This window comes from Mirounga leonina, unplaced genomic scaffold (genome assembly GCF_011800145.1).
Source record: "Mirounga leonina isolate KUSES-001 unplaced genomic scaffold, KU_Mleo_1.0 Mir_153, whole genome shotgun sequence".
In the NCBI taxonomy this organism is placed as follows: Eukaryota; Metazoa; Chordata; class Mammalia; order Carnivora; family Phocidae; genus Mirounga; species Mirounga leonina.
The window spans coordinates 8,383,943-8,406,331 of record NW_023270387.1 but is presented as its reverse complement, the minus strand read 5'-3'; the positions used below and the strand labels follow the sequence as shown (position 1 = coordinate 8,406,331).

Genomic DNA, 22,389 nt, shown 5'->3' with positions numbered 1-22,389 from the left:
GTGCAATATCCTACTTCCGTTTATCTTCCTGGCAAGCTTCTAACTCATCCCTCAAGCCTAAGTTCAAATAGTTCCCTCTCTGTGGAGCCTCCAGGTAGAGCTCTATTCCTTCACCTAGATTCCTATTGCAGTTCGTACATACATTTTTGGGCAACATATTGTATTTTAATTATTTTTATCTCCCCACTAGACTTTTAGAATCAGAGGATTTGTATCCCCAGTATACCTAGCATGGCACAGTACCTGATGCATAAATATTTATTGAATTCTTGACCATATGGATAAAGAAACTTGGACTATAAAATACAAAACCTTTTACAATTGTGAAAACTGTAGGAGAAAAACTAGCAAAATAATCTCTGTACCCTCAACCTCCATGTTATAACTCAAAACCTGATTGTATCAGAGCCAGGCATTAGACTTCTATCACTGTCTTTTCTCCGGCTGTGACCTCTCTGCACAATCACCCATAACCAGGAGTGCAGGCAGAGCACCAGCGTGATCCTGTACTGCTCCTCTGGTCCGGCTCCCAGTCCCCTACCTCACACACACCCAGACAAATGGACCTCCTCCAGCAGGGCGCAAGGGACCTGGCCACAAATCAGACCCCAGTCCTGCCACCGTGTACATTAGCAATAAACCAATTTCTCTTACTTGTCATTACACTTAGAACTATGAGTAAAACACACTTTAAGAAAGCCCGATGTCACTGGTAGAAATGTTCCTGAACCTCTGCCTGCACACACACCACGGACAGTGGCTCATGTCTGGTCATGTTAGAGCCAGCTGCGTCCCAGCTACCTGCTAGCTTGATGTTCATGTTGCTATCCAGCAGGAGATTTTCAGCCTTGAGATCACGGTGCACGATCTTCCGACCATGACAATAATCAACAGCGGACAGGATTTGCCAGAATTTGCGCCTGGCCTCAGACTCATTTAACCGGCCATGATTAGCAAGGTAGTCTGTAAAAAAGGAGAGAATTTAGGATTATTCACCAAAACCAACCAACCAACAAAAAATCCCCACTATTAGTAGGTAGAATTTTTTCTCCTCAAAAAGTTATCTTTTTATTTATCTTATTGTAATTCCAGTGTAGTTTATATACAGTGCTATATTGGTTTCAGGTGTACAATACAGTGATTCAACAATTCCATATATTACTCAGTGCTCATCAAGATAAGTGTACTTTAATCCCCTTCACCTATTCAAAAGCTTTTTAAATGAATAGGAGTGAGTGTTCAAGTACCATGCTGTTTTCCAAGTTCCCTGCCTTGAGAAAAGTAATTCCAATCATATTTCACTGGAGTCCAGATAAATGGAGAGAGCCCAAGGCCAGACAACAGCAAGTGGCATAATATTCACAGTATAATTCACAATGCTTTTTTATGTCTAAGCACTCTCTCTGTTCTGTTTACAAGTTTGCTGAACATTTTTCCTAACCATATTTAAAAAACAAAATTTATGTAAAAAAAAAAAAAACAACAAAAACCCCATGAATCCCTTTTCTGACATCTCATCAGACAAAAGGTATCTTTCTTTTAAGCAATCATTTCCTGCAGTTATTATAGAAGCCACCTGTAACATAAGATTCAGTGGTCCCTGGAAGTAGCTTAAATAATTCACACTCTGTTTTGTTTGGTGGAGCACTTATGATTTACCCAAGACTTGTTCTCTAAATCAAACATGATAGCCATGTTCTCTAAGCAAATATACTTTGCAAGATACATTAGCTACCTTTGTATAATGTTATAATCTCTGCTAAAGCAGTTTATCTGAAAATTAGTTCTGCATATGTTTATATGAACTCAATAAAACAAAACATTATAGCTCATTCAAGTTTTGCCTGAACATCTAAAAGGCCTCTGAAATGATCTTTTGAGGGGGAAGGGTCAGCAGAAATCTTGAAAGGCTTTTCAAAAATTTAAGATTATTTTCCCAACTTAGGAATTGTATGGGTGAATGCATATTCAGCCATCTCCATATATTTTCTGCTCTGGGCTATGTGGTTTACTGATATTTAGAGTCCATGGCTTTGGCTCAGGACATCCTCAATATTTATTATAAAATTAACATTTGTACAGCAGTTTATAGTTTATAAAGCATGTTCGTATCACTGTATTCCTCTTAATCTTCCTAAAAATCCTCTATGATAACTATTACTCTAATTTTCATTTTATAGATGAGGAAGCTGAAGATCAGAGGGGTTACGTAATCTGGCTGAATTCATACAACTGGTAAGTGAATGGTTACTTCACTCTAACCATGGAGGGGCACTGTTCTCAATCCACGCTCAAGTTAATAAACATTAAAAAACCGTATCAAGCTTCTTTACTAGACTCGGGCTGAAATCCTATCCTTTCAAACCCTGCTCAAATGCCACCTTGCCCTTAAACAGTTCCTCGTCACTTCAAGTAGAACTAATCTCTATACTCTGAACTCCTTATCACTGACAACACATTGGCTCACACTGTAGTTACCTGCATATATCGCATAAATATCTCAAAGTGCGTATGTGTTTGGGTGTATACACACACACACACACAGCCTTAATTCTAACACACTGTGTGTTAGAAAATAAGATACCTTCACTTAAGCTTTCTGAAGATAGGGGCCGTATTATTTTCTTTGGTACTCCCCACACTGCTTTAGTACTATGTACAAAACATCAGAGGCACAGTTTTTATTAAATACTTAGCTGATTAAGGTCTGGTCATGGATGGTATCATCAACCATTATAAAATATAGAATATTAGATGTTAGAGGCTTTAAATGTAAGCAGGCAGACCTAAATGTGTCTAAAATATAAAATCCTAGAAGTGAGCACAGGCAGTAATTTCTCTGACATCAGCTATAGGAAAACAAAACAAAAAAGGCAAAATCAGACCTATAAATACAGAGAACAGACGGCAGACGAGGGTGTGGGGTTGGGCCAAATGGGTGAAGGGGAGAGGGAGCTACAGGCTGAAGTGAGTAAGTCACAGGAATAAACAGCAGAGCATAAGGAATACAGTCAACGATACTGTAATAGTGATGTAATGGGGCAGACAGTAGCCACGCTTGTGCAGAACACAGCCTAATGTACGAAACTTGTCAAACCACCAAGTTGTACACTTGAAACTAACGTAACATTGTGTGTAGATTATACTCAAATAAAAAAAACGTAAGCAGACATTTTGTATGTTTCTTCATCTGCTATAATCACAAATTGAGATGATCAGCTCCCCACATTTTCCTTTTGCCTTTACAGAGCACACATAATAGCCATTCAGAATTCTACCGGGGAAAAAAAATAAAAATTTAAGAATATATAGACTTTTCAGCCAGAATGTCCAACCTGTCATCAGAGTGACTATGTCTAAGTTAACTACCAAGTAAACTATGTACTATCTGTTCATAAGAGTAAACCAGAGCCTCATTTCTATATTGGATGAACAGGGAAATCTATAACAAAGGGTTGGCCCCGTGGGCAAATATAACTTACTGAGGGAAATGCAACGTGTTTTCTGTACAGGATTATCTTTTGGCTAGTTACTAATGTTATCTTTGCAGAAATTCCACACCAAATGCCACTTAAGCTGTAGCTCTAAAGAGACAATTTTTTCATAGACAAATAAATGACTCTTCAGAGAGACAAAATTTCTTTCTGTTGAAAATGCTGAGTCAGGGACACCTGGGTGGCTCAGTCAGTTAAGCATCTGCCTTTGGCTCAGGTCATGCATGGTCCCAGGACCCTGGGATAGTGTCCCACATCAGGCTCTTTGCTCAGCGGGAAGCCAGCTTCCTCCTCTGCCTGCTGTTACCCCTGCTTGTGCTCTCTCTACACAAATAAATAAAATCTCTATAAAAAAAGAAAAGAAAAGAAAGAAAATGCTGAATCAATGTGAGTTAATTGGAAAAATTTTTGTGATTCTGGCAACATAGAGAAACCTAACAGATCCAATGTGAACAAATGTAAGTATATGGGGGAAAGAACAACAACAAACTGTCACCTACAAAATGAGTCCTAGGAAGCGCAAGAGAATCTAGAGTACAGACGTTTTTGAAGCGATCAGTCCAAATTAATGCCACCCTAGCCAGGGGGGATGAGAAGCTTTGGAGCCTGGCAGGAAAGGTACTGTGGGGGGGTGGGCGGGAGGAATGGTATGCCTGAACCTAAAATTACCATGTAAAGCTAGAATCGCGTAACAATAAATATAGAACACACTGTGAGAAAAATGACAACATCCACGGTCCAGAGATTAAGACTGCCTGCTTCAAGAGGTTGGTATGTTCACTCCTCCCTTCCTCATTCTGTATGTTTTCTGCAGTGTGGGCATCCCTGAAAACTGTACCATCTGCTGAGAAATCAGTAACAGGAGTAACTGAGGTAAAAACCTGTGGCCGAAATCACATTGGTTTAGGTATACTTCCTCATCCTCTGTGAGGGGCACTGTTCTCAACCCATGCTCGTTAATACACAAGGTCCTCAAGGTAACATGCAAAAAGCATATTCATGTTTCGCATGAAAAACTTAATTATGGGGGCGCCTGGGTGGCTTAGTCGGTTGGGCGTCTGCCTTCGGCTCCGGTCATGATCCCGGGGTCCTGGGATCGAGCCCCGCATCGGGCTCCCTGCTCGGTGGGAAGCCTGCTTCTCCCTCTCCCACTCCCCCTGCTTGTGTTCCCTCTCTCGCTGTGTCTCTATCAAGTAAATAAAATCTTAAAAAAAAAAAAAGAAAAAAAAGAAAAACTTAATTATGGTTACAGAACAAACTTGAGTGTAACAGCAATTTTCCATACTAATTGCCTGTATGTGTATTTTTGATCGGTACAATTAAAAAACTGCTTTATCCTATGTTTAAATTTGTTCTGATAAGTGAAATGTAATTTTGTTGACTTTAATAAGAAAACTTTTTAAGGTTATATTTTGTATGTCCTTTCCTCACTTTGCTTTTACAGTAACTGATTTTTTTTGTATTTTACAAAAATCATGGTCTGTGACAAATTGGACAATTAAAAAATTGGTCTTTCAATACTGATAATTTGAGAAATACTGGTATAGACAAGTAAATAGGCAATTGCAATACACCATGATAAAGCCTAGCACAGGAATAAATATATCCTGATAAAAATTTTTGTAGGTATCTTTTAAAATTTTCTATTTTTTATTATGAAAATTTCAAATATACATGAGTAGAAAAAATAGTATAATGAATCTCCCAGATTTAAGAGTTGTCAACATTTTGTCATAGTTCACATCTTTTTTTTCTTCTGTAGTAACCTAAAGCAAATGCTCGCATCACTTTGTTTCACCCTAAATACTTTTCTGTGTATCTTAAAAAACAAAACAAAACAAAACATTTTCTTACATAACCATAATACCATCACCACGCCTAACAAAATTAACAATTCCTTAATATCATCTAACTCACAGTCTGAATTCAAGTCTCCTCAGTTGGCTTACTGGAATCAGGATCCAAATAAGATGTACTTTTTTTTTTAAAGAGAGAGAGCTGGGGAGGGGGAGGGGTAGAGAGAAAATCAAGCAGTCTCCACGCCCAGCACGGAGCCTGATGTGGGGCTCGACCTCACAACCCTGAGATGAAGACCTGAGCTGAAACCAAGAGTCGGACATTTAACCGACGGAGCCACCCACGTGCCCCAAGATGTACATTCTGTATTTGCTTATTTTGTCTTTGGAATCCTTTTCTTCTGGAACAGTCTTCCTCCCTCCCCTTTTCCTATGCTACTGACTTGCTGAAGAGACTAGGTCAGTCATCCTACATTCTGGATTTGTCTTTTACTTCCTCATGATCTTGCTTTAACTTATTCTCTTATCTCCTGTATTTCCAATAATTTGGAATTCAAGTATAAAGAATAGAATAGATGCAAGTTTAATTTTTTTGGAGGGTGGCAAGAATATGTCATAGGTGCATCTACTTGGAGGACTACAACATCTGGTTCTCCCGCTTCTAGGAGTGCTAAGGTTGGTCACTGAGCCATGGGGGTGATAGTTTGATCCTTCAATTAAACACTGATCCTTCAATTAAACATTCTCATCTCTCTTTTTCCTAATACGGGTCTTAAGCTCTAGTGTACATCAGAACCCTTAGAGGCCTTGTTAAAACAGATTGCTGGGGACCTACCTCTAGAGTCTCTGACACAGCACGTGCTGGAAAGGCCCAAGAATTTATGTATTTTTTATAAGTATCCAGGTGATGCTTAAGACACTGGAACAGGGGCTGTACTTGGGAGAACCACAGCACTAATTTTAGTATTCACTGGTGGTTGAACCTGAACCAGTTACTTCATTAGGGGTTACAAAACTGTGACTTTCTAATTATTTTATTCCTGCCACATCTATTAGATGAAATTCTTCTGTTGTCAATTAGGGCTATTTAGTTATCCTGAACTAAAACTAAAATAGGTCAGGAAGGATAAGTGCTTAATTCTTCTTCCTTAATTTAAACCAATTTTCAGAGTAAGGGGTTGGTACACTGGCTACCTCCAATGATAACTATTAAGATTTGTATGTTTGTTTTTGTTTTTCTTCTATTTTAGGATTCTCTTAAGTATCATAATGGGTGCATGGATTCTTATATACTCAATTTATTTCAATTAATTAGTCATTATTCTTTTTGATGCTCAAATCCATCTTTGACCAGTGAGAGCCCCTTTATAGGTTTTTGTTTTTTAAATCCAGAAATATTCAATGCCTTTGTTGCTTTCTGGCATAATAAATTTGTCTCATGCATAACTTGAATACTTCCTGCCCCAAACTTGGAATCAGTCACTTCTCCAAGAAGTCTTGGTTCTCTTCACCGGGGAATGGTATCTGGGTGCTTAGGGTGTTTTTTATGGCAGGATTGGTATTACTTCTAAGACTTTTCAGAGACAGAGCTAAGAAAAAAAAAAGTAATGACTTCACTCCATTTCAAATGTACCATTATAGGAATTACTTTTCTTTGATTTTTACATGTGTATTTCTTTTTCTCTAACATAAAAGATCCTCATTCTTAACATTAACATAAATTACTTATTTTATCCTATAATATACATGAAATAATGTCAAAATAGCTATACTAATATCACTACTAACAATAAAATTACTGGATGAAGTTTAAAAGTTAAAATTTCTTTGGAGTTCTTTTTAATCTTGAGATTACACTATCCTAAGAACACACAGTGCAAAAAAATAAAGAATGTAAAGTCCAAATTCTATTGTTCTAAAGTTATTTGAAAAGCTATCTCTTTGTGGTATATTTCTCTTGTGTAAGTCTATTTTGTGAATATGTAAAACACTTACCTGATGTTTAAAATGACACCAAAATTAAAACTATGCAACATGATATAATCCAAGAAGTCTTGCTTTTTATCCCTGTTCCCTTCCTCTGCCTACAGGTAACTTTTTATTAATTTTTGTTTATCCTTTGCTTCATTTGATATATATAATTATGTATATATAATTGTATTCTCCCCACTTCTTACACAAAAACATTTATCCTTTTTCGGTTTCATTTTATAGCAGTACATAGAAGTCTTCCATATTCCTTTTACATCATTGCGGATACTTCTAGTATTTAATAGTACGGGTTTTTTTTATTTATTTTTTTAAGATGTTATTTATTTATTTGATAGAGAGAGAGAGAGAACACAAGCAGGGGAAGCGGAAGAAGGAGAAGCACAATCCCCGCTGAGTGGGGAGCCTGATGTGGGGCTCGATCCCAGGACCCTGGGATCATGACCTGAGCCGAAGGCAGACGTTTAACCAACTGCGCCACCCAGGCGGGGTTAAGAATGAAGGCTCAGAAGTCGGGCTGCTTGGGTTCAAATTCTGTCTTCGTACTTGCTGACCATGTGACCTTGAGCACATTACATAACTCCCCCCCCCCAACCTCCATTTGCTAATCCAAAAATGGGGATGATGATGATGATGATGATGATGATGATAAATAGAATAACAACAGAACACTTCACAAGGTTATGTGAAGGTTAAATGGAAAAAGTAATTTAAAAAAAGAAAAAACCCTCTTCGTGGTGCCTGACATATACAAATGCTCAATAATGTTAGCTGCTATTATTTCACTATGACTGCTACTATTGTTGTTATTATATTATCAGGGGTTGACTCAGGCTACTTTCCTTTCCCAACTACTAACTACCCAAAAGCCCCTTATTTTTTTTTTTAAGATTTCATTTATTTGAGAGAGAGAGAGAAAAAGAGAGCGAGCATATGAGCAGGGGGAGAGGGAGAGGAAGAAGCAGGCTCCCCACTGAGCAGGGAGCCCGATGCGGGGCTCGATCCCAGGAACCTGGGATCATGACCTGAGCCGAAGGCAGACGCTTAACTGACTGAGCCACCCAGGTGCCCCCTTATGATATGATTTTTATGTTTCACATTCCACTGACATTGCTTTAAAGTCACAAGCAATTTCTCTAGGCTGAAGCCAATTACCTTTCCTCAGTCCTCATCTTTTATGACCTTTCAATTATATTTTATACTTAATTGGCTTCCAAAATAGACATCTCTCTCTATTGAATTGACCTTTCTCTTTTAACCACATAAAACTACTACAGTCTAATTCTGGCCCTTTGCCTTTCTTTTTCTATACACCTTTCCTCACAGAATTGATCTAACCTATCACTTTCTTGTGGATCACCTCTGATCTGCTTCATTCTTAGCTGGATAATGTTAGTTCCCTTTCATACTCTTCTCACTTAGTGCCAGTCTCAGGGTGCCTCTTTAGTTACTCCAGCAAAGATCTGTTTTAACACTCTGGCCTGGGACCTTTTGGTCACAGATCCTATTGGGAAGCTAATAAAAATTACACTTACATACAAACACACACATAAAACTTTGTATGCAATTTCAAGGGGGGAGGTCTATAAAATCTTAGGTTTAATCAAGGTTCAGAACTCTGTCTTGGGGGATTTCATTCATCGATTAGAATTTTTATAAAAATAACCTCCAGATTAGCCAGGCACATTTGACGTTTCAACAATTACTCAACTGTGTACCTACGCAGATTTTCTTTCTATTGCTGCAGTGATATCAAGACTGAGCTCATCTTTCTTTTTATGAACTTCATTACCACCTTCTAAGTCACTGTAACCACCACCACCACCACCACCACCAGAGTGGCATTCCATCTCTTCCCCCAAGGATAAGAGGCAGCTTTCCCAGCATCTTATCAAAGTGAAGAAACCCAACTAGTTGCATTTCCTTAAGTTTTGGGGATGTCAGAATCTTTAAATCTTTCAATTTTAAGCTTAAAATTCTTTAGTCAGAAATTATTAACACCCCTTAAAGATGGAGCTGAGTTAATAGCCCAAAAGATTAAAAAGAAATGCAATTAAATTTTAATGTTATATTAAAAGGACTTAATTTGTAATTTCACCAATTTGTAATTTGGAAGTAAAAAGGCTGATTATCAATTTAATATTTTTTTGCTTAATTAACCTTAAAAGAAACAACCCATTTCAGACAATTAAATCCTGGTCAGAGGTCTCTAACTCATAAATCTGTGAAGAATTCACATTTAATTACCAAATTTGAAGAGAAATTGTGTTTTTAGGAATATGACCACTATGAACCCTGAGGATCCAATAAGGCAATGGGAATTGGTTCTTCTGTTTTCTTCAAAATATTTTGAAGACCCATTATTTTCAATCCCCATTTTCAAATCTTTACTCAAATTTAACATCTCTTTCCTTTTATCGGTACAAAATGTCACTGTAAAATAAAACTCTGTCTTACCAGAGATCAGGACTCTGATCTCTGTCAACTTAGGTTGTGTTGGTTCTAACTGATCACTCTTAGATAAAATATAACAAGAAAGGAAGGCACATTAAATAAAAACCTGAAAAGGTTTTTAGCACATTAATATGTGTACCACCTTACACTGTAACCACTAATAGAAAATGGATTAGGTATATGATCTGTTTTGAATTAGGATGACATGGGCTATCTTAATTTTAAATATTATGACATTACTTATAATATTAAATTACATTAAACTTTTAACCTGGAGACAACTTACAAATGGAACATGAAACTATAGATTGTTAATCTTTTATAGATTTTGCTTTTTTCTGTTTGTTTTTATAAATATACAATCATTTCAAATTGTGTGTTTGACAAAAAGGAAATTGTTGCATGTGATATATACTTTGGCAATTTAATTGTGCTTTCAGCAATTTCCCTACATTAGACTATTTGCATCTCTTAGATTCTGAATCAGTTCTTCAAGCCTAGTGGAAATACTGAAGCAACCCACAGTCTTCTGAGAAGATGAGTTTTTAGTTACATAAAGTTTTAAAGTTTTTGGCAACAAAAGCAAATATATCACACTTTTCTAAAATTATTTATAACCCCCACAAAGAAGTCAATAGGTTGCAACACTGGTGATAGGAATGGATATCAAACAGAAGACTTAAAATTTTTTTCATATCTTTTAATAAGACAAATAAATACATTTCTGATTTCTTTGGACCTAGGGAGATTTTAAAATATAGCAGAAATAAGTTCTGGAGTCAGACAAGCCTGTCTAAAGTGGCCTCCCCCAGATACTTTCCAGCTAATCACCCTATTTCCCTTACATTTATTATACTGTGTAATTATAAGTTTTATGTTGTCTCCTCCACCCAAATAGAAGTTTCATGACGACAAAGGGTTGGACATAGTGGCTGACACAAAAAAATCACTCAACTATTTGTTGAATGAATGAATAAAAGGATGTCTTTTACACTTTAAACTTAAATTTTTAACATTCTTCCTTAATTTGATTCCATGAGGGAGAAAGCGTTGTGCTGATATTGACCTGAAGAAAATCAGTACAATTGAGGGTCCAGGTAGTTGTATGCTACTGTGCTCATTAGTCTTTTCTAATTAATTTTATTCTGACTCATAGCTGAGGGGTGTGTGTGTGTGTGTGTGTGTGTGTGTTTAAAGATCTATACACATATACAGAAAGTGAACCAAAAACCGCAATCTGGAGAGGCCTTTATGAGAAGGTATTATTTCAAATGGGGAGAAAAGCGTTCCAGGAACAGCTGTAGCACATCCATGAAGCCAAAAGGACATCAAGGAGGCTAAAGCACAAAGAGCAAAGAAGAGGGGAGGGCCTATGATGAAACGGAAGTGAAGTCAAACTCAGCAAGAACTGAGAAGCCTTAGGAGGGAGTCTGTAGTTTAAAATACTGGGAAACCACTGAATGGTTTTCACTAGGTGAGAGACCTGATCTAATCTACATTTCAAAAGCACTTAAAAATAATCTGAAACTGTGAACTCTGTGTTAATAAGCTGGAAGTTCCACTGAACAAAAATTCAAACAAAAAAACTAAGCAACATTACGGGAACGGCCCTGATCGAGAGTTGCTGTACAAGCCACAAGGAAATAAAATTCAGTCCCTAATGCAAACAAATTCATAATACATACAAGAAACTAAGGTTAAATAATAAAAACTTTAATCAGCCCTTCAAGACAATAATAGAAAGATGTCATGAGGCAATATTGGCTTACAGACATAAAATGAGATACTGTCTGAAACTTCATAAACTCTTCTTACCATTTCAGAACAATAGCTAGGTTCTCTTACTGATTTCAATATATGCAGTAACATTTCATTAACTGTCCCAGAACTGTTTTTTAGCAGTAATTAAAAAAATTATGTCAACTGAATAGCCTAGAAAAGTGCCTAGAGTCATATTTAATACTATCAGATGATGATGTCATCTGATGGCATTCAACATCCCAGACAATTCCCTAAATAGGTGTTTTCATCCCACCTATTTTTATCATCTCTACAGGACCTCAAAGTCTGTGGTGAATTATTTCGGAGTAATGAGTATGACTGGACTGATAAATGAGTCACTCTAAGCTGAACTACTGATGTGTGCTATTTACTCAATTTATGCTAGTGTTATAGTAATATTTATAAATGCAATCTGGTCACACTTCTAACACATTCTTTACACAGATAAATACATCCAGATAGCTATTTTGATATGTAATTATTTAAGAAGGAAAGAAATACAGTCCAAAGAACAGATCATCATTTACCAAACCATCTAATTTTTAGGAATCAGGATTCAAATGCCAAACTTGGAGAATAAGATGCTGATGATGAAGGAAGCAAATCTGTTAATTTTAGTATTTTGGTTTCTCTACATATGTACTCTAAAGATACATTTTTAGCAAATATTTGAGATCTAAGACATTGCCATCATTCACGCATAAATCAAAGGGCAGATATATATATATTTCCATTAAGTTCTTCAGGTGAATGACAGTGGAAAACAATGAAGCCAGGCTGAATTGGTTCATTCAGAAATGGGCACAGATGGAGAGGGGGTTGGGGGATGAGTAAAATGGGTGAAGGGGAGTAGGAGATATAGGCTTCCAGTTGTGGAATAAGTAAGTCACAGGAATAAAAGGTACAGCATAGGGAATATAGTCAGTGGTAGTGAAACAGCATTGCACGGTGACAGATGGCAGCTACACTCGTGGAGAGCACAGCCTAATTTATAGATGTTGAATCATTATATTGTACACCTGAAACTAATGTAACATTGTCAACTGTACTCAACCAATTACAAAAATAAAAAATAAAAAAGGCAAGAAGCTAAAAAAAAGAAATGGGCACAGAGAACTCAAAAGCGTAGATTAAGCTGTACTAAGTAAGAATTTTGTCAATGAAGTTCTTGCAATAAAGTTAATTAAAGAGCCAATCAAGTTTCCCGTGTAAGTAAGTTCAGAAAAAGCCAGGCTCCTTAGTGTATTAGCCAATGGCTTGACTATGATTTATGTTTCTTGGGATCCCACCCCGTAAGAAATAATGACATGTTAATTCACTTGTTACTGGGGAGAAAGATTAACAGTGAAAGGGAAGGGCGAGTTGGGAAAAAACCCCAAGACCCCAGCTATCTGTTCAACTACACAGAAATTAAATCAGTTATAATTCAGTAACAAACTAACATTACAAGGTTGAAATGTTTCTGTGGTAGATTCCTGTTCCCATTTCTTCACTCTCTCCCTGCAACAAGCTTTCATATCCATACCCTCTGCCCTGTGACTCTGCAATGCCTCCCAGTAGAAGAGCTGATGTATATCCCTGCCCTACTGCTTTCATTCTTGATCCTGGGGAATGTGAGTGGGTTTGACTTGACCTCTCGTGTTTCTACCGTCTCCCATGACAAGAGCATGCCCCAGAATGAGAGACATGTGGAGCAGATCTAAACCCAACCTACGGCCTGAATTAGAGCCACCCCAGTGGTCCCACAGATAAAAAAATATTTGTTGGGATACCTGGCTGGCCTAGATGGTACAGCATGCGACTCTTGAGCCCTATGTGTAATGTGGAGTATACTTAAAAAGTAAAAATACTTGTTGATGTAGATCACTGAATTGTGGAGTTGCTGTGCAACATCATCCCAGCAGAAATATGACTAATAAAATTTCCAGTACTAGACAAGAGAGGCTTACTCAGCTAGAATATGAAGTACGCTTGCACAAAGAAATCTTTTGAACATTTTTGCCAATTTATGTGATATTTTGTGTCCTTTATTAAACATACACTTGTATTAACAATTTTTTTACACACCTGAATGACATCTTTAGGTATCAAAACTAATCTGATCGGCAACGAAGAACAACTAGTTGGGAACTGCTCACATAAATTCTATTAATTATTATCTCCATTATGTAGATGACATAAAAAGACTGGTCTGGTTTCCTCTCAGATGGAGGTCACTCGATCACTTTTTTCTAAGCCAGTTTACCCATTATTGGCACCTAGGCTTACCCACTGCCCCCAATTCCAAGGTTCCCTTCTGTGAAAGGGGGACAAAACTGGTTAAGCATCCTTCTGAAGAACAAACTACGATTCAGTTCCAAGGAAGATAGAAGTGACACAGGGGTTAACTATGGCTAACTCGTAAGTCAAGGGAGTAATCAAAGAACACAGCTCTAGAAAGACATGGACTAATGTTGAAAACACGGCTCTATTCTCAGCTCTTACGCAAATCACTTAATCTTTCTAGGCTTCAGTTTCTAAATATACCTGATATAACTTAACATACTTAATATAACTTCTAAAGTTGCTTTTTAATTTAGTATTAATACTTAAGTGGATACCACTGGATGTCACTTCAAATTTCCCCTTGGTTTATTTATTTAAAAAACTTGTTGAGGTAAAATACACACAACATAAAGTTACCATCTTAACCATTTTTAAGTGTATATTCCCCCTCAGGGCCCTTATTTCAGGACTGGAGAGAAGTTAGATGTGTTGGAGTAGCAGCTCTGAAACCACTAGTCGTTCGGCAGCATGGCAGAAAGGACAGAATCTTAAGTGGAAAGTGACTGCTAGAAGCCAGAAGAAAACAGACAAATCCAAGAAGCCCATAGGAAAGTTCAAAGATAAATGGTTCTAGCTTGAGCAGTATTCAAGGACCCGTCACAAGGAGGAGAGCCTGGACCTCTGCCTCTGGTAGTTTGAGGAAACAGTATCTGACACCTCATAAAGTCAGTAGTATCGTGCCAAAACAAGAGTACTCGGAATGACAGAAACACAAATGAAAGAATGGACAGTAAGGCCTCTAATCACGCAGCTAAATTAATAAACTAAAAACCTCTTTTTAACAACAGAAAAAGAAACTGTAAATGCTTATGGAACCTTCTGGTTCTAAGAACATAGTGGTGATGAGCCTGAATAACAGAACAGGTATGGTCTTGAGCAAAGTTTTCTTCTTGTGGTCTTTGAAAGATTAATATTCGACAATGGACATGACTTCATAGAGCTGGGTTTGCAGATTCAACTCCTACATTTAATGATGTCTCCAGGTGGTTAAGTGGCTAGTTTTGGGTTACAGGCATGGTTAAACCAGGTAAACAATTAGAATGGGTTTTTTAATCATTACTCTTAGGAATACCAAACATATTATTACCATGTACTGCTGACACACACATTTAAAATAAAACACTCTAAGATACAATTTGGTACACTTCTCACTAATCTCTAAATTTTGTTAAAGCCAGAGTTTAAACTACTAGTGGTCTGATCTACAGAGTTTAGAAAGTATCTGCATCTTTCTTTCAAAGCTCCAAATCCACCAAAGGTAGAACATGGCTCCAGAACCTGAAAGACATTAAAAGTCCTTGCATCCCTCATAGGCATTGTTGTCTATATTTTTCTTCCTCTTTGAGCAGAAGGAAAAAAGAATTTAATGGTAAACCAATTTTGCTTTCTAGGAATTTGTTAGTAACTGCTAAATCCAATCACTGGTCAATTATTACAAGAATGTTAACAATAAAAAATAGATTCCTTTATAAATTTGTGGACTTAAAAAACTGCTACTCTAAGGTTTACTGAATATCCTAGGTGTAGTCGAAGAATATCCTATTGGAGTTTAACATATCTAATAATATTAGGGCCTTTTACAGCTGTGTAACTCCAAGAGAAGCTAAAGGTAAAGACTTGGGGAAATTCTGAGCTTGCCCCATTTTTAATTTAAAGTGCATCATGCTCCAGTATTACCAACAGTTCAAATAGAATACCTTCTGTACTATTCAAATATTTGTGGACTATTAAGCTTTTCTATAAATAAGGATGTCTGTTAACCAAACAAGTCGGAAAAAGCCATTGAGATTTGTCCTTTGAAATCAACAGGATTAAGCAGTAAGTGCCAGCATGGATTTATCACTCACATGCAGTGAGTTTCTGGCTTTATGTCTCCTAAAGAAAATTTCATCATGTGGATAAATGATAGGCTTAATTCATGCATTTTAAACTATGACAACTAGGCTGCAGTTTGTGCCATGAGTAGAATGAGGCCTTATCAAATATGGGCATCCCCATAAGACACAGATAAAAGGTAGAGAAGATACTTTGGGAACTAACAATGTGAAGAAGGATTTGGAAATGTAGTCTGTGGTCTATGAAATTTTTTGTGTGTGGGAAAACACTTTTAATTTTATATGGAAGTCAAAATGAACAGGTTTTCTTTATAATCATTTTGATGAAACAAAGCAATTCCATAAAGCTAGAATATCTCTACAGAATTTTTAGTATCAACTAATTTTCTGAGACATGTCATGTCTTAGATACAAGTAGATTCTGAGAGAAATAAATATATATACACAAATGTATTTTCACCTGCATCTCTCCAAACTCTTACCAGTTTAGATCTATTCCAGTCAAGAGGAGACCTACTGGGAAGTGGAGAGAAAAGGACCACGTATGTGGGTCATAATAAAGGAGTTAACTATAATTCTCTTTAAAACTTTTGTTTTCTACATTTCCTTCCTGATTTACCTTTCAATGATTCATTCATTCATTGATTAATAAAATACTGTCCACCCTGATCCTTAGCCTCATCTGCATACTCACCAACTCCATGTGGACCTCTAATATGCATTTCAAAACATAACATGCCCCAAGGGAATTTCTGATCATCTCTCCTAAACCTGCACCTTCCCAATCTTCTCAATCCAGGAAAAGGCCACTCTAATTTTAGAGTTAATCCTGAGACTCTCCATATCCAACCTATCAGCAAATCCTGTCAACTCTAACTTCAACACATGCCTAGAATCCCACCATTTTTCTTCACCTCCATCATCCCCCCTCTAGTCGAAGCCACCTTTATCCCCTGCCTGAACTATATACAACAGCTTCTCCTACTTCTATCCTTGCCTCCTTATCGTCTATTCTTAACACAGCAGACAGAATGATATTTAGAAACATTTTTATATATCATGTCAGTCCTCTGCCCAGAATCCACCAATGGCTTCCCATATGATTCAAACTCCTTACCATGTCCAAATAAGGCCCTAAAAGAACTGAAACTGCAAGTGTCTTTGATTTAATCAAAGCCGTTGAGTCAAAAATTATACAATATAATGAAATGTGACTAATCATAGCTCAGTCCTAAAGTACTCAAATTTGTTAATCCTGACTATTAAAATCAAGGCCTGACCTCTGACACAGAATTACATTCCCAAGTTTGCAAGGACACAGGTACAAGTATGTTCAATGCAACATTACTTGAAATAGACAAAACCAAGTAATAATCTAAACATCCATTAACAGAGGAATGGTTAAGTAATGTATGGCATAAAAATCACAGTATAGAATACTATAAAACTGTTAAAAAATATGATTAATCTTCATGTATTTACATGGAGGAATCTTTCTCTCTCTTCCTCATACCTCCCCCCATCCCTTCTAATTCCAAACTGAGGGCAGTTCCCCACACGGGCTGCATAGACTGTTCCCTCTGGGTATCTTTACCCTCCTCACTTTACTAAGTCCTACCCATCCCTCAAGATTCAGCTCAGAGTATCATCTCCTTAAAGAAGCATTTCCTGACTCTTCTGGCTGGGTAGGACAAGTGCTCAATGTTGATTAAAGAAAAAAACAAAACAAAAACAAAACCTGTGTTTTCTATATTCTAAAAACTAGCCTGAAACTTCTTTCTAAAAATTAAGTGGTATCTATTCTCTCTTTTCTTTAGATCCAATGTACTTTATTTGTATGTCACAAGTTTTACCAGTGATATAGAACTACGGTCTTTCCCTTGTAATCTTAACATCTACTTGGAAATGTGTGCAGTAAAGAATAATTTTTTTTAACAGCTTTACTGAGATATAATTAGCACAACATACAATTTACCCATTGAAATCACACAATTCATTGTTTTCTAAGTACACTCACAGAGAGAATTACCTTTTTTTTTTTTTAAAAAAAAACAACACCAAAAACAGTCTCTGAGTTTGGAAACCACCAATTTGTGATTACTATAAGATGTAACACAGAGGTGGTAAAAAAAAAAAAAAAAAAAAAGCCAATTATTACATCTTATGTAATTGGTTTAAAATATTTCCTTAAGAAAATCCATCTGGAGCTATACACACATCATTGGGCTTAGGGGATCAGGGAAAAAACCTGTACTACTCTCAATCTCATCAAATGTTAAAAAAAAAAAAAAAAAGGACATCTCCAGGGTTTGATAAATATATGTTGAATAAATAAAATTTCCAACCATTCAGTAAGTATTTCCAACTGGATATCACCCAAATCCTTTATATTCAACATGCTCCAAATGGAACTCATTACTTACTGCTTTCCTGTTAACTTCCTCATTCCTATTAATGGCACCAATATTTTCCTCATAGCCACCTTTTTTTTTTTAGAGTGGGGGCAGGGGCAGAAAGAGAGGGAGAGGGAGAGAGAGAATCTTAAGCAAGCTCCAAGCCCAGTGCAGAGCCTGACACCAGGTTCGATTTCACGACCCTGAGATCATGACCTGAGCCGAAATCAAGCGTTGGACACTTAATCACCTGAGCCACCCAGGTGCCCCTCCCTCACAGTCATCTTTGACATCTGGCTCTCCTCCATTGTGTCATAAGTCTCTAGCCATAGTGTCTAGTCTCCACTTGGAGACTTTCTTGAAATTAAGTGTTTTAATTCATGTAGTGTGAACTCTAAGTTCAGTCAGTCCACTCTGTTCACAACCACAAACTGGGTCAACCTCATCGTTTAAAAAGGTAACACTCTTTTATTAAGTAACCAACCATTAATAAATTAATAAGTGTTTTAAGGGATGCCTCCTAAAGGAGGCACAAACCTCTGGTACAATCCTGTATCTTTCTCACTAATACTTATTATTGTTATCCATACTAAATCTAACTTTTCTTATCCCCAAAATCTGATTTGAATGCTCATGAAATCCTCATGCCCTCTGTCATAACACACTTTTAGAGACTATACTCATCTATGGCATTGCAAATCAGCTATTTAGGAATTTTGCTCTATCTCTCCTCTCCTCAGATAGTAGAAAAAGATAATGAATATATCTTGGACCTGTAGTAGAGTGTAAATCTGTGATAACTCTTCTCTGCAATAAGTTCGATTTTCATATCATTTTCTGCCCTTTGCTATTATTACCCCCAGGATTTACTAGTTCTGTGTTTCCTGAAATTCACATTCAAGTTCCATTTTTAGCCTAATATGGCATCATAAATGTGGATTGGTTAAAACAGAAAATTTTTTTAAACAGGTGAAGCTTGAATTGAAACATCAGAAAGTATTAATCTTGGGGCGCCTGGCTGGCTCAGTCAGCAGAGGATGCAAGTCTTGATCTCGGGGTTGTGGGTTCAAGGCCCATGTTGGAAGTGGAGTCTACTTTAAAAAAAAAAAAAGGCATTAATCTGATGTCAAAACCATGAACACGCCCTAAAACTGAAGAGAAAGAGAAAAACAATGAAAATATGTGTTTGGATGTTTTCAGGGCCCCAAAACAATAAACAAAACAAACCAGATTACTGAAATTAGAGGGGGCTAATCAGACTGAATTTATATTGCAAAAGTGTTTTGTAGCTGGCAATAGCCTGAAACTACTTTGGCTTTAATAAACTACCTCTAAAATGCAGAGCATCTTTATCTTTCAGTTACAAACAGAAGTACCTACCAGAAAACAACTTTTAGTCAAATCCACCCTCCCAACCCCACCAAAGAGTTCAATTAACTTTATATTAGATCAGGATATAACATAGAGAAGCAATACCATATCCTTAGGAGAAAACACAAGTGTCTGAAAGGAACCCCTACGTCACTCTAACATCAGAATTTAACAAAAATCCCACTGCAACTAGGATGGCTTTGTACTTGTTCCACAAGGTGGACTGGAATCCCTAGCCCCACCAAGACTCCATGAAGTTGTAGGGAGGCAGAGGCCAACCTTTCAAGTCTTGGAGATTTTAACAGAAAGCAAACAAGAAGGTTGCTTCATCTATTGTAAGAGCCTTCGTCCTGTCTACTTCATGCCCTTGAGGTAGTTACATTGACATTTTAAAGTTTCTGCCCAGCTCTGTTTGGAACTCTCCAAGGTTCTGACCCTTCATGGTGGTCTAATAACTTAGAGAGCAGCACTTGGAAAACCAAAATCCAGGAGAAACAGGACTACAGGTATAGTGGTCTTCTGCCATTTCTAAATATTGATTCTAAGTCTCACACTCACTTTGGCCTTACTTTGATCATTTCATCCTATCCCTGATGTATGCTTGCCTCAAAGCATCACTGGTAGTACATGACATTCCTACAGTATCTGGATCTAGTCCTTTCTTCCTTGCTTCAACCATTTTCCCAAGTCCACTATTTTAGAAACATGGTTCAATGGATTGTGGGTGAAAGGTCAGATTTAATTTAACTGTAGTCTGTTTGGTTAGATTAGAGCCAATGCAACTGAAGAAATGTATTTCTCTCAACACTTATTTTTTTAAAGATTTTATTTATTTATTTGAGAGAAAGAGACTAAGAGAGAGCGTGAGTGGGGCAGGCTCAGAGGGAGAAGCAGACTCCCTGCTGAGCACTCGATTCTGGGACTCCAGGATCATGACCTGAGCTGAAGGCAGTCGCTTAACCAACTGAGCCACCCGGGAGCCCTCTCTCAACACTTTAAATACTTCACTCTACTCTCTTCTTGCTTGCTTGGTTTCTGAGGAAAAGCTGTTATAATTCTTATCGTTGCTCCTCTCTATAGGTAAAAGGTGTTCCCCCTCCCTCCCCGGGGTTCTTTCAAGATTTTTTCTTTATCTTTGATTTTCTGCAGTTTGAATACAGTATGTCCAGGCATAGTTGTTTTGATATTTACCCTGCTTGGTGTTCTAGGAGTTTCCTGGATCTGTGGTTTGGTGTCTAGGGGGAAATTCTCAGTTATTATTGTTTCAAATATTTCTTCTGCTCCTTTCTCTCTCTCGCTCTTTCCCCATTACACATTTGTAGTTGTCACAATTTCTGCATGTTGAAAAACTCTGTTTTTCAGTTTTGGAAATTTCTACTGATATATCCTCAAGCTCAGAGGTTCTTTCCTTAGCCATATGCAGTCTAACGAGTTCAAAGACATTCTTGATTTCCGTTACAGTGTTTTTGATCTCTAGCATTTCTTCCCCTCCCCCCAGCATTTCTTTTTGATTCTCAGAATTTCCATCTTTCTGCTTCTATTACTCATCTCTTCTTGCATGTCGTCTTCTTTTCCATTACATTCCTTAGTATATCATAGTAGTTTTAAATTCCCAGTTTGATAATCCCAACATCTCTGCCATATTTGAGTCTGGTTCTGACACTTGCTGTGTCTCTTCAAACTGTGATTTTCTGCCTTTTCGTACGCCTTGTAATTTTTTGTTGAAAGCTGGACTTGATGTACTGGGTAAAAGGTAGTCTGGTAAATAGTGGTGAACTCCACTTACCCCGTAAAAGAACTGGAGAAAACAGCCAATAGTGGTGGGTGGTGAGGTATGGGTGGAAAGAGAAACATTCTATAGTTGTAGGATTAGGTCTCAGTCTTTTCCTAAGTACTTCTTGGTCCTCCCCCAACCTCCACCTTAGGTGGGACACAATGGCTAGAGTGGGCTAGAGTTGGGTGTTTCTCTCCCCCCAGGTTGGTTAGGTTCTATAAAATCCCAGCAGGTTACAGTTTGTAAAATAGTTTTTCTCTTGAGGGCAGGCCTTGTTAAGAAGAACAGAATATTCTAACATGTTACGAAATGGTTACTTTTTCCGTCTTCCACCAGGAGCAGAAGGAGACGTTTTTCTGATACTCACTGTAAGAACCTGATAGAGCTCCTGGAGGGAAAACTCCCAAAAATGTGCTCTCCCATCCCCCCTGCCCCACAAGTTTGTTAACTCTCAGACTTGTCCACACTGAGCTTCTAGCAATTCATCATTCAGGTTTTTCTATCCCAGGCTGGTTCCTGAAGAGTTTTCTGCTTGTGGGCTTCTGCTCTGGTAAGATGTGATTCTCTGCATTTGTCTGTCTCTCTAATTTTGAGGGCATTGGTTTGCCCTGTGACTTCACTTCTTTGATGAATCAAAGAAGCATTGTTGATTTTTTAGTTTGTTCAGCTTTTTACTTGTTTTTAGGGTGGAGTGACAACTTCCAAGCTCCTTACATGCTAGACCAGAAACTAGAAGAATATTTCAAATGTGTAAATTCCTAAGACTGTATCTTCCCTCCTAGAGAGCACTCTGAAGCCCCAAGCCAAGGAGGAAAAAGGGAAAGATAAGAGTAAGATAAGATAATGAGTAAGCAATAAGAATTCCCCTATTCCAACTGTGCTCATCAGAATCACTCAAAGCAGTTAGACCATCATGAGCAGGGAAACAAAAGGCAGTTTATAATTGCTATCCCATTCTCTACTGTTAGAAGTAATCCCAAAAAAACATCTGGGATCTTACCTCATCTCTCCCACACTCCAGTCTGCCCAGTACCAGTTTATGCCTCCCAACATCTTCCCGTGGTGAAAAATAGTAAAAAGACATGATTTCCCTGAGAAACTTTGAAAGTCTTTCAAAAACAGTTTCATGGAAAAACAATGAAAAGGACAAGATTATGCAGAACTAGCTCAAACACT

The 22,389-nt window shown here is 37.4% G+C and overlaps 1 protein-coding gene across 2 annotated transcripts in view; it reads right to left on the bottom strand.

Annotated features, from left to right (window-relative positions):
• The window catches only part of SIK2 (salt inducible kinase 2), a 126,190-nt gene that overhangs the window by 41,624 nt on the left and 62,177 nt on the right, over positions 1 to 22,389 (bottom strand). For both annotated transcript variants that reach the window (XM_035008908.1, XM_035008906.1), the window contains exon 4: positions 802 to 963. In XM_035008908.1, the coding sequence (XP_034864799.1) occupies positions 802 to 963 (162 nt within the window). The remainder of the gene's footprint in view (positions 1 to 801; positions 964 to 22,389) is intronic.